This window comes from Scyliorhinus canicula, chromosome 7 (assembly GCF_902713615.1).
Source record: "Scyliorhinus canicula chromosome 7, sScyCan1.1, whole genome shotgun sequence".
Classification (NCBI taxonomy): domain Eukaryota; kingdom Metazoa; phylum Chordata; class Chondrichthyes; order Carcharhiniformes; family Scyliorhinidae; genus Scyliorhinus; species Scyliorhinus canicula.
This window is the reverse complement of record NC_052152.1, coordinates 168,527,078-168,540,574: the sequence shown is the minus strand read 5'-3', so window position 1 is coordinate 168,540,574 and position 13,497 is coordinate 168,527,078. Positions and strand designations below refer to the sequence as shown.

At 42.4% G+C, this 13,497-nt stretch overlaps 1 protein-coding gene across 1 annotated transcript in view; it reads right to left on the bottom strand.

Annotated features, from left to right (window-relative positions):
- Window positions 1–2,567: 2,567 nt before the first annotated feature.
- nsfl1c (NSFL1 (p97) cofactor (p47)) overlaps window positions 2,568–13,497 on the bottom strand; it is a 42,336-nt gene continuing 31,406 nt past the window's right edge. The window contains exons 8-9 of the mRNA XM_038803234.1: window positions 7,470–7,634; window positions 2,568–3,184 (exon numbers count right to left, since the gene is read on the bottom strand). Of these exons, the coding sequence (XP_038659162.1) occupies window positions 3,022–3,184; window positions 7,470–7,634 (328 nt within the window). The 3' untranslated portion in view covers window positions 2,568–3,021. The remainder of the gene's footprint in view (window positions 3,185–7,469; window positions 7,635–13,497) is intronic.

The window sequence follows — 13,497 nt, the reverse complement described above, 5'->3', positions numbered from 1 at the left end:
AGGAAAAACACAAATGTCATTTCCAGGGATTATGATGGACTCCAGCCCCTGTGGCCCCAACCGGTCATAGAAGACCTGGGGGGTACCGATAGACACTGCATGCTCCTTCTCCAAGCTTACCCAGCAGTGAACATAGCCACAATAGGACAGACGGTCCCTGGACCGCCTGTCACCTGTACTCGTTGATGGGCAACTTGGCCAGGCCCAGGCTTACAAGGAAGTCTTCCCCCATCTCCACCCTCCCATCACACTGGATGAGTTGATGTATAGGAGTTCTGCTTCATTACCTTTCTAAGGGGTAGTTACACAATTTCCCTCCGACTAAATTAATTTTTACAGCATCCATGACCACATATTGTAGTTGAGCAAATTCACTCGGATTTATGTTACCTTTTAGGAATATTTCCGGAGGTGCATGGCCTGGTAAGCATTACTAAATGTTTCAACAAACAGCTCGTCTTTGCTATTGCGAGATGGTGAAGCTATCGACATAGCGGTCATGTTTCTTATAGCTGTCATGTTTACTTATCAAATAGTAGCTAAATCTATTGAATTACTTTTAAAACGTAAAGTGGTTTGCGATTTCTTGATATGATCAGGCACCATATAAATTAAAGTTTCTTTCAGGATAACTGTTCAAATAGTAATGTAGCAGGAAAACAATCATAAATGAAAGATACTTTGTTGTTGAGGTATTGCCTACTGTACTTGCAACAAACAGTAGCTAATTAGATAGAATTATAAACTTCCCCAACTGCAGGGAAGACATTGGAATAGTTACAGCTTTGGGCACAATTAAGAAAATAAGCATAAATTGCCCAACTGCCTTTTTACATAGTCGTCACAAATGTAAATTCTTCCCTGAACCAGTGCAGCCAGGTTAGTAAACAATTACGTTCTATATTTTTTCTCTTAGCATTAAAATTAAATTTTAAATTTAAAAAAAAAGCTGAAAATGGGTTGATCACAGAAAATAAGAATTAATAAATGTCCAATCCTCCATAGAATCCCAACAGTGCAGAATGAGGCCATTCAGCCCATCGAGTCTGCACCGACCCTCTGAAAGAGCACCCTACCTAGTTATTGGTTCACTCATCATTTTTAGTATTTGTTTTACAATGTAAAAACCTTAAGAGCATGGACACTTATGTCAATGGGTTTATAAATCTCAATTTGAAAAGCCTCTTCTAATAGCTTAAAATGGGTGTAATCAGGGGTGGCACAGTGGTTAGCATTGCTACCTCTGTGCTAGGGACCCAGGTTCAATTCAAGCCTTGGGTGACTATCTGTGTGGAGTTTGCACTTTTCTCCCAGTGTCTGTGTGGCTTTCCTCTAGGTGCTCAGGTTTTTCCCCCACAGTCCAAAGATGTGGATTGGCCAAGCTACATGGCCCCTTAAGTGTGCAAAGATGTGCAGGTTGGATGGTGTTGCAGGGATGAGGGACAGCACTGAGGTAGGGTACTCGTTCAAAGGGCCAGTGCAGATATGATGGGTTGAATGGCCTCCTTGTAGGGGTTCTATTCTATAATTAGCAAACCTCATCATCTTCATTACTTTGATCTGAGACTGTGGTTTAGTCAGAATGGGTCAATTTGAAAAAAAAAATCTAAACACTTGAAATTACATTGAAAAATTCCCTGAGCCTTTTCAATAACTTGGCCGATTTTGCTTATTTAGCACTGGTTATACAGAGCTAACTAGCAGAAACTCTATCCCTTTGAATTCACTGCTAAATCTTCAATTACCTCAGCATTACCAATACTTCCAGAATTCCTTTAAAAGGTCCAAGATGAAGTACATCTCCATTCTGTGTTGTTCTGCTTTGCGATATGTCTCTGTAAAGTTCCTTGGGTATTACCCTACTTTTTATTAAAAAAGTGTTATATTTTGTTGCGTGCAAAATGAGGACTCTTTTAGTCAGCACACACTGTTAAAACACAACAGATCACAGTACAATGATGTTTTTGTTCTCCAGTCAGAAACGAACAGATGCAGTAAAGATTCCTATACATGCTTCAGAGATCAAGGCACTTTTCAACAATAAAACAATAACACCAAACTGTGGAACATGCAGACAAGTCTCACATCCTGCAGAATCATAGCTCTGTTAAAGAGGTTTCAGCAGTGTAAAGTTGATGCTTTTCCCTTCCCGTTCAGTGTACAATTTCGATTCAAGAAGTTAAGATTATGAAGGGTTACTTGGTTATTTGAATTATGTTTAGAGAGAGGCAAACATTTATGATGATGAGGCAATAAGAAAATTCTTTGGAGTGTGATTAAAATATAAAATTGTTTGCCACGGATTTTTTAAAAAAAAAAGGATTTTAGAAAAAAAAGTTACAATCTAAAAACATAAGTGGAATTAGACACATGGAGAAATATATCAACTCAACATTCATGAGTCAAGTAGCCAATTTCTCTGGTATGCTTTCTAATTATTTGCTGTTACTGAATTCTTAGTAACTTTGATGGACAAAAGGCAATGTTCTAAAAAAAAACTTGGAAACTGTTCCATCATGCAGCAAAGAAAGTCATTATCCAGGCTGAAAATAAAACTCACAGTAACACTCTGCTCAGATTATTCATTTGATGCAATAATGTACAAAATGAACAGAACTGGGTACATAACCCATTTCACAACACAGAATGTTTTAAGTTTGAAATGAATCTTTGAATGCAATTTTCAGTCAAGCTACAGGCCCAACAACAGTCACAAGAAAATCAAAGTTAGTAGGATTGCATCAACTTATATTTGTGGATTTGAACTTTTAATGTATAATATTTTCACTTAAAAATCGCAAAAAAAATTACAAATCAGAATACGCAATTAAGGTTTATATCACAAAGTCACGCTTAAAGCTGTGTAACTGAATGCTCACATGTTATTACTTGAATAACTCTAAGAGTGAACAGTTTCATTTAAAAGCATTTTCTCCAATTTATCACAACCAGTGAGTTAAACTAACAAAGTCCGAACAGTTCAAATACTCCACAAACATGAAGTTTGATGGAGAAGTGCATTCATTTCAGCCTCTGTACTATTACAGCATTCAGCAGATTGGCATCTTTCAGGGTCTCATTCTCATTTGTCAACTCTTTACTAGGGAAGGTGGTCATCAGCACAAAAGGAGTATATGCCAGAGCAGGACGAGCATCAATAATAAAATGTCGAATATCCTCAACACTGTAGACAAAAAAAAAGGGTTAGTTTTCCTCAGAAAAATGTTAGAAACAAATCCCACATTTTCTAAACAGATTGAATTCCTTAAAAATTCTAAAGAGCCAAAACTACCATGATCAACCTCTTCCAGATATAGCTATGAGTGATACGGTTAATAAATTCAAAATTTGGTCTAAAGGCAAGCACATTTCTTTTCCATTGGATTCGGTCACTTGATAGTAATCTTTATTGTCACAAATAGGCTTACATTAACACTGCAATCAAGTTACTGTGAAAAGCCCCTCGTCGCCACATTCCGGCGCCTGTTCTGGTTCACAAAGGGAGAATTCAGAATGTCCAAATTACCTAACAGCACTTACCTTTCGGGACTTGTGGGAGGAAACCCACACAGACACAGGGAGAACATGCAGACTCCACACAGACAATGACCCAAGGGGGAATTGAACCTGGGTCCCGGGAGCCGTGAAGGAATAGTGCTAACCACTGTTATACCGTGCCACCCGACATCATTGATGGTTCAATGAGTTTAATCTAAGGAGTAACTGACGTACTTGACAACAATCAGGGTTTATACTGAGTTAGCGGATTTCAATTAGAATGGCAGTAAAGGTTTAGAACAGGGGTGGGCAAACTACGGCCCGCGGGCCGCATGCGGCCCTACAAAGGTTTTTATGCGGCCCGCCAATGAGGTGCCCGGAATCATAACCGGCATTTTTGAAAAGCCGCCGGGGAAAAGCCGCTGTAGTAAATGCGCTTATTCAATAAGCTCATTTACTTCAGCGGCTTTTCAAAAATGCCGGTTATGATTCCGGGCACCTCATTGGCGGGCCGCATAAAAACTTGCGTAGTGGGGTGGATGAGTGGGGCTGTCTCATTGGTCGGTTTAGTTGGGTGTGCGACCAATAGGAGTCCAGGTTACAAACAATAAGCCTTATTGTTTGTAACTTGGACTCCTATTGGTCGCACACCCAACTAAACCGACCAATAAGGCAGCCCCACTCGTCCACCCCACTACGCGCGTTTTTATCGTTGACTCGGTCAGGCTGTGCTTCTGTCAGTGTTAAGGATCAGCACAAGCAACTTGACACCTGATTTCAACAAACTGGTAAATGACTGCAGTCAGATGCATCATTCTCATTGACATTGTTCTGTTACTTACTGAGTTACTTTGTTTTTCAAATAAATGTGCTTTTTTTTCTTTAAAGACCTTTTATTTTGGCTATTTAAAATATTAATTATTTTACTTAATATACTATGCAGCCCTTTAAAATTGTGAATTTCTGAATGTGGCCCTTGCACGGAAAAGTTTGCCCACCCCTGGTTTAGAACATAGAACATAGAACAGTACAGCACAGAACAGGCCCTTTGGCCCTCGATGTTGTGCCGAGCCATGATCACCCTACTGAAGCCAACGTATCCACCCTATACCAGTAACACCCCCCAATTAACCTTATTTTTCCAGGACACTAAGGGCAATTTAGCATGGCCAATCCACCTAACCCGCACATCTTTGGACTGTGGGAGGAAACCGGAGCACTCGGAGGAAACCCACGCACACACAGGAAGGACGTGCAGACTCTGCACAGACAGTGACCCAGCCGGGAACTGAACCTGGGACCCTGGAGCTGTGAAGCATTTATGCTAACCACCATGCTACCGTGCTGCCCACCTGACTTCACCACTCACCTACCCAGGGGAGGAAAACAACAAATTCAGCTAGGGTTCTTTCTTTTTTACTGTTCCCCAGTGACTACTGCTGGAAGAGTGGATACTTATGGTGGTTGACCTTGATAAAAGGTTCAGTTCGAATATCCTTAGTGTTGTTGATAACTCACTAACGGACAAGACATAAAAGAATGGTTAATTGGGAAGGTATCGAAGACACCCAGTGTCAGGTGCAAGCACATAATCTAAGATGATACTCCAGTGCACTAAAGTGTGTGCTAAATTATTCAAATAAAGTTCTTTTGTGAGATACGAACATGAGGGATTATTCCAGTGCTTTAAAGAGGATGTTGTAATTCCATTACACTATTCGAAGGTGACTAAGGTACTCTCACAGTTTAGCTCACTTGGCTAGACAGTTGGCTCATGTTGCAGAGCAAGGCCAGTAGTGAAAAATGAAAATGAAATGTAAATTGCTTATTGTCACACATAGGCTTCAAATGAAGTTACTGTGAAAAGCCCCAAGTCGCCACATTCCGGCACTGTTCGGGGAGGCTGGTACGGGAATTGAACCGTGTTGCTGGTCTGCTGTCAAAGCCAGCGATTTAGCCCTGTGCTAAACCAGCCCCTAATGTGGGTTCAATTCCCGTACCGGCTGAGGTTATTCATGAAGGCCTACCTTCTCAACCTTGCTCCTCACCCTGTGAGAGATGATCCTCAGGTTAAATCACCAACAGTCAGCTTTCCCGCTCAAAGGGGAAAGCAGCCTATGGTCATCTGGGACCATGGCAAGTTTACCTTACAGTACTCTGGCCAACTGTCCTTTCTCAGATATGACCAGAACCAGATTTGCTCATAATTTCCCGCATGGGAAAACTGAGAGATGCTGCTAGTCCAAATGGTTGTCATAAGAGAGTCACTGCATTTCAAAACAACTTTGATTTATATAGCACCCATAACATAATAAAACATCAAGGTACTTCACTAAAGTAAAATAAAATTACATCAAGGCATGTTCGGAGATATTGGGGCAGATGGGGCAGGGGCCTCACGGTAGCATGGTGGTTAGCATCAATGCTTCACAGCTCCAGGGTCCCAGGTTCGATTCCCGGCTGGGTCACTGTCTGTGTGGAGTCTGCACGTCCTCCCCGTGTGTGCGTGGGTTTCCTCCGGGTGCTCCGGTTTCCTCCCACAGTCCAAAGATGTGCAGGTTAGGTGGATCGGCCATGCTAAATTGCCCGTAGTGTAAGGTTAATGGGGGGTTACGGGTATACGGGTTACGTGGGTTTAAGTAGGGTGATCATTGCTCGGCACAACATCGAGGGCCGAAGGGCCTGTTCTGTGCTGTACTGTTCTATGTTCTATGGCCAAAATCTTGTTCAAAAGAAGTTGGTTTTCAGGAGTGTTTTAGAGGAGGGAAGTGATATGGAGGGGCACAAGGGCTCAGGAAAGGAATTCTGGAGCTCTGGGCCCCCTAGGCAACTGAAGGTGTGATTACAAATTGGGAATTCTCAAGAGGACAGACTTTGAAGGGCGCAGATATGAGGATAGAAATAGAAATAGAAAAATCGCTTATTGTCACGAGTAGGCTTCAATGAAGTTACTGTGAAAAGCCCCTTGTTGGCACATTCCGGCGCCTGTCCAGGGAGGCTGGTACGGGAATAGAACCGTGATGCTGGCCTGCCTTGGTCTGCTTTCAGAACCAGTGATTTAGCCCAGTGAGCTAAACCAGGATTGTGGGACTGGAAGAGATTACAGTGAGGCCAGGTCACAGAGTGATTTGAAAGTAAGAAGAATTTTTGAAGTGAGGATTTTAAAATTAAAAATAATACTTGGACAAAGTTCCAGAAAAAGAAAAGCATCCCTGTCATGTTTAGAAACTCAGTTGTGACTCTTCCATTTGAAAGCAAAACATGAAAAGCAAATCCTTGGAGAATACTTGGTACAGACCTTTGCAATTAGTTTTGGTCAATTACCCTTCCAATTCTTAAATGATATTTAGTAAAGGGGAAGAGGCAGTTGCTCAGAGTCAAATTCCAATAACGGGCCAAAGAATTATGCTGCTTTTCTGAAGCCCAGGAGATCTGAGCCACACAGATTAAAATGGCCACAGATACAATTTCTTTTCGGAGCTCTGCTATTGATAGGTGTTCCATACCAGCCTCAAGGGACAGATGGAAAACATATCGTGGTATATTCTGAATGGGCCTCAGGGGGGTATGATTATGAAATCAGCACTCATGCCGAGGTTCACACCTGAATAATATGCCTGGAGTGAGGCACTGAAGGACAAATAGTACCATGAACTCCATAAAAGTCAGCACCTTTGAGGCAGCAGAAATATGATATTTTCTTTTAAATTTTGTCATCGTTGCAATGATTTCCATGCAGCAGGGAACCACGGTCAGTGTAAACCAGATTTCCAAGTAACATGGAAGCCAGATCAGTGTAAACCTTTTTATAGTGCTCGTGTTTTATTTATTGCCGAAGCATGGGAACCAACAGAAGTCCAACATTACATAAAGGCCACTTTGCATGCACAGGCCACTACGACAATTAGCGATGTCAATTTTCTTCTGAAAATAGGGAATGAGCTTCAAAATGCTGGCTGCCATTATCTTACCTATGCGTGTGATTGAACTTCTGAACGAGACGCCCTCCATCCGCAAGCCGTATCTGGATACTAGTGGTGGGTTGCAATTCATTTACATTAACAGAAGAACTTGCCTTTGCTTCATTTTCTGCTTGTTGTGCTGGAGAAGTTGCAGTGACTAGCTGGGGAATGGCACTATGAAATAAAAACAAAATAGAGTTGGTTTCCCTCAATTGTACTCCAGGTCCCTGAGCAAGACAAATACCGATACACGAAGAATAGACAAGGGTATGCTGAGTAAACAAAATCAGCTGCAAATGAACCAGTATAGGAAATATTAAATGTGAAACAACCTTATATAGCTTTAAAAATTTGCATCTCAAAACAAGGTCAGAATGTGATCCCCTATTAACAAATAGCAACAGTTACTGGTGGAGAATCAAGGCAAGGCATGTTTTAATGTATACGCTTAATCTCTTACAGTTACACATACAATTGGCAGGTAAAGAGGCAAAGTGGCTCAATAGATCAGGAAGCCCAACCACTAGAAACAATATGTTTTTTAACAAAGTACCATGATTGGAAATATATAGTACAATAGGAGCAAAATAGCTCTAAGTATGCTACAAAGTATTAAAACAAAAAGGGAAGGTTAGTGTATGAAAAGAGAAGATAAATACAATGGAACAGAAAATTCAGGGGAATTTTTACCAACTCAATATAAACGGAGTTCAAGAAGCTAGAATCTCAACTAGTAATTGGTATACAATGCAGGGCTGCTTTCTATTAGAGCTTCTTGGAAAGGCATTTTTATCTGGTAATAGTAAGTGATGCATAATAAGAACAGAGATAATCCCCTTGTTCAAAGAAGTAAATAAGGGGTTTAAAGATCGTCATGGCAGGAGAGCTTGCACCCTGTTGCAGAGATGTCACTGAATGGCTGCAGGACATACTGAAGGGAGAGGGCAAACAGACAGATAGCATGGTATAGGCAGAAAAAGGGGCGAGTTCCTGAAAGCAGAATTTAGAGAGTTAGGAAGTAGATTAAAAGAACAGGACCCAGGGGCAGCATGGTGGCACAGTGGTTAGCACTGCCGCTTCACAGAGCCGAGGTCCCAGGTTCTATCCCAGCTCTGGGTTACTGTCCGTGTGGAGTTTGCACGTTCTCCCCATGTCTGTGTGGGTTTCTCCCCCACAACTCAAAAGATATGCAAGGTAGGTGGATTGGACACACTAAATTGCCCCTTAATTGAAAAAAAAAAGAATTGGGTACTCTTAAATTTATATAAGAAACAGGACCAGAAGGCAGTAATCTCTGGATTACTTCCGGTGCCACCTGCTAGTGAGCATAGAAATAAGAGGTTAGTCCAGATGAATGTGTGGCTGTAGAAACGGTGCAATAGGGAGAGCTTTAGATTTCTGGGCCATTGGGACCATTTTGGGGGCTGGTAGGACCCTGTACAAGGCGGACGGTTTGCATCTGAACCAAAATGGGACCAGTGTGCTTGCAAGGAGGTTTACTTGTGCTGTTGAGGAGGGTTTAAGCTAATTTGGCAGGGGCTTGGGATCCTGAGGGAAGGTTCAGCAGGGATAGATGCACAGCCAAAATTAGAAGAGACATTAAGTGAGTCAGGAAGGCCATTGAATGTCTGGACCAATTAAGCCACAAGGGAGTTTGGCAAGATTGGATGGCATTTATTTTAATGCAAGGAATCTGACGAACAAGGCCGATGAATTGAGGGCACAAATTAACACATGGGGATATGATGTCATTGCTGTTACTGAGACATGGTCGAGAAAGGGGCAGGATTGGCAGCTCAATATTCCAGGATAAAGGATCTTCAGGAATGTTGGCAAAAGAGGAGTGTCACAATTTTGTGTCACATGAAGAGTTTAAACTAGATTGGCGGGAGAAGGGACGCAGACTGATAGCAGAATAGGGACACAGGTCAGAGGGAATATATCAGCAGTAAGTTTCAAGGGAGAAGACAAGGCTGGATGGCCTCCACTTTAATGCCAGGAGTATTAAATGTAAAGCGGACGAGTCAAAGGTGACGATTTGCACGTGTAATTATGTTATAATAGCTATCACAGAGACATGGTTGAGTGAGGAGCAGGTTTGGCAGCTCAACATTCTGGGATATGGTATCTTCAGGCAAGACAGAGGAGGGGGTAAAAGAGGAGGAGGAGGCATTGCATTATTAGTTAAAGAGGCAGTTACTGCAGTAAGGAGAGGCAATATCTTGGAGAGGACATCAAATGAAGCTTTGTGATAGAGCTTAGGAATAAAAAAAGGCAAAAATATGTTGCTAGGTGGTTTATAGACCCCCAGATAGTCAACGGGAAATTGAGGAGCAAATATGTGTGCTATTCGTGGAGGGGTATAAAAATAAAAATATTAGGTGATTTCAACTTTCCCAAAATTAATTGGGATAGCCACCATGTTAAGGGTTTAGGTGGAGTAGAGTTCTTAAAATCTATACAATATGTTTCAATTTAAATTAGTTATGGACAAAGAAATAGACAAGTTGCAAAAAAAGGTTTTGGATTGGGGAAGAGTAGATTTTAACAAAAATAAGGCAGGATCTGGCCAAGATAGGCTGGAAAGAGTTACGTGTGGGGAAACCTACAGAAGAGCAGTGGGGGCGGGGGGGGGGGTTCAAAGACCATATCCCAGAATGTTGAGCTGCCAAACCTGCTCCTCACTCAACCATGTCTCTGTGATAGCTATTATAACATAATTACACGTGCAAATCGTCACCTTTGACTCGTCCGCTTTACATTTAATACTCCTGGCATTAAAGTGGAGGCCATCCAGCCTTGTCTTCTCCCTTGAAACTTGGCCAGGTGGGGGCGGGGGGGGGTTCAAAGATGAAATGGGGAAGGTACAGGCCCAATATGTTCCCGCTAGGAAGATGTAACAAACCCAGAGAACCATGGATGACCACAGACATTCAGGATACGATGAGATGGAAAAGAGGCTTTTAACAAGTATAAGGGGAGCAAGTCTGCTGAGGCATTTGTGGAGTACAGAAAGTGCAGGATGGAGCTTAAGAAATTAATTAGGAGAGCAAAGAGGGGATATGAGGAAGCGCCATCTGGGAAAAGGAAAATCCCCAGATATTCTATAAGTACATCAATGGGAAGAGGATAACCAGGGTAAGAATAGGGCTCATTAAGGACCAAGGGGGAAATCTGTGGGTGGAGCCAGAGGACATCGGTAGGGTGTTGAACAAATATTTCACATCTGTCTTCACCCAAGAGTATGAGGAGGTAGTTATGGAGCTCGGGGAAAGAGATTGTGAGGTTCTTGAGAAGTGTCATAGGGAGTGACAAGGTATTGGTGGGCTTAAAAGTGAATAAATCTCCGGGTCTGGATGAATTGTGTCCCCAGTTGCTGTGGGAGGCGAGGGAGATTATTGCTGGGGCTCTGACCCAAATTTTTAATTCCTCTCTGGCCAAGGGGAAGCACCAGAGGACTATGTGGTCCAACTATTTAAGAAAGGTTGTAGAGACGAGCTAGGGAATACAGAGCAGTGAGTCTCACTCCAGTGATTGGGAAACTCCTGGAGAAGTAGTTTAGATAGATTTCAGCAAAGCCTTTGACAAGGTCCCAAATGGGATACAAGGTGATTTGAGAAGGTGGATTCATAATTAGCTTAGCGGTAGGAGACAGAGGGTGATGATAGACAGCTGCTTTAGTGTCTGGAAGCCAGTGAACAGTGGGGTGCCATAGGGATCCATCCAGGGTCCCCTACTGTTTGTCATTTATATAAATGACATGGATGACTATGTGTGGGGGTAGGATCAGTAGTTTGCAGATGAGACAAAGATTGGCCAGGTGGTTAACAGTGAGGTTTTGTGTTGTGTCGTGGGTCACAGGAAGATATAGATGGGATGGTCAAATGGGCGGATAAGTGGGAGATGGAATTTAACCCTGAAAAATACACTTTGGAAGGACTAATTTAACAAGGAAGTATACTATAAAAGGTTTAACACTGGGAAGTTCCGAAGAACTTTGTGTGGGCAGCACGGCAGCACGGCAGCATTGTGGATAGCATAAATGCGTCACAGCACCAGGGTCCCAGGTTCGATTTCACGCTGGGTCACTGTCTGTGTGGAGTCTGCACGTTCTCCCCGTGTGCATGGGTTTCCTCCCACAGTCCAAAGATGTGCAGGTTAGGTGGATCCGGCACCTGTTCAGGGAGGCCGGTATGGGAATTGAGCCCACGTCGCTGGCCTTGTTCTGCATTAGAAGCCCACTGTGATAAAACAACCCCTGTTATAGAGTGTGTTCTATAAGCCCACTAACAGTCTGAGAGAATAAAAAGAGCAGCTATATAGGCAAATTTCAGATAAGTGTAAAAGTTATAGGGTAGTGATAGTGGGAGATTTCAACTTCCCCAATATTAACTAGGGTAGCCACATTGTGAAAGGTTTAGAGGGAGCAGAATTCTTAAAATGCATTTAGGTGAACTTTTTAAGCCAGTACATAGAAGGACCTACAAGAAAGGGGGCAGTCCTGGACTTTAGAAACGTAGCTGGGCAAGTGGTTGGAGTTTCAATGGGTAGCATTTTGCAGACAGTGATTATAACTCCGTTAGATTCAAGATTGTTATGGAAAAGGACAAGGATAGGCCTGAGATCAAAGTTCTAAACTGGGGGAAGGCCGGTTTTAATAAGATCAGACATGAATCAGCCGGAGTGGACTTTAGGTAAATTTGTGACAGAACAACGGGATGTATTCAAGAAGGAAATAGTAAGAAGTCTTACAACACCAGGTTAAAGTCCAACAGGTTTGTTTCAAACACGAGCTTTCGGAGCACGGCTCCTTCTTCAGGTGAATCATGCAGGGTCCCCTACTGTTTGTCATTTATATAAATGACATGGATGACTATGTGTGGGGGTAGGATCAGTAGTTTGCAGATGAGATAAAGATCTCCGTGCTCCGAAAGCTCGTGTTTGAAACAAACCTGTTGGACTTTAACCTGGTGTTGTAAGACTTCTTACTGTGCTCACCCCAGTCCAACGCCGGCATCTCCACATCAAGAAGGAAATAGGAAGAGGACAGAGCCAACATGTTCCAATCAACAAAAAGCGTGGGACAGTGAACCCTGGATATCGAGGGATATACAACATTGGGAGTAGGAGAAAAGGGGAGCTTATGGCAGATATTGAGGGCTCAAAACAGCAGAAGCCCTAGGATATGCAATACGGAACTTAAAGGAAATTAGGACAGCAAAGAGGGGACATGAAACGATACTGGCAGGTAAAATAAAGGAAAATCCTAAGTTGTTTTACAAGTACATTAAGGGTTAAAGGATAACTAGGAAAAAAGTAGGGCCCATTAAGGACCACAGTGGTAATTTGTGTGTGGAGCCGGATGATGTAGGTCAGGTTCTAAACGAATACTTTGTGTGAGTGTTCATTCGTGAGAGATTAACCTAGACAGAGAGGAGGTTCGGAGTGGTCTGACAGGCTTAAAAGTAGACAAATATCCAGGGCCAAATGAAATGTATCCCAATCGGAAGTGGCAATAATTTTCAATTCCTCTCTAGCCACAGGAGAGGTATCGGAGGACTGGAGGATACCCAATATGGAACCATTATTCAAGAAGGGAGGAAGGGATAAAACCAGGAAACTACAGATGACTGCAAGACGTCCTGTGGCTGATAAACTTATAAACCAGAATTTGAACCTTAGGTGTAACAGAAATACAAAAGTTTGTACTGAACGATGGTAGACATTTGTTAAGTAAATGTATTGTGTATTCCTTTACAATTAATTAGGCATTGTTGGCTGGGCCAACATTTATTGCCCATCCCTAATTGCCCTTTCCAAGTCATTCCAGAGGGCTTTTTTATGAGTCAACCACATTGTAGATCTGGAGTCACACATAGGCCATGCCATGCGAGGACGACAAATTTCCTTCTCTAAAAGGACAATAGTGAATCAGATGCGTTTTCCAGATTATTTTATTAGATCCAAATTTCACCCACCACCATGGTGGGATTCGAACTCGGGTCTCCAGATCAATTACCCTGGGTCTCTGGATTAA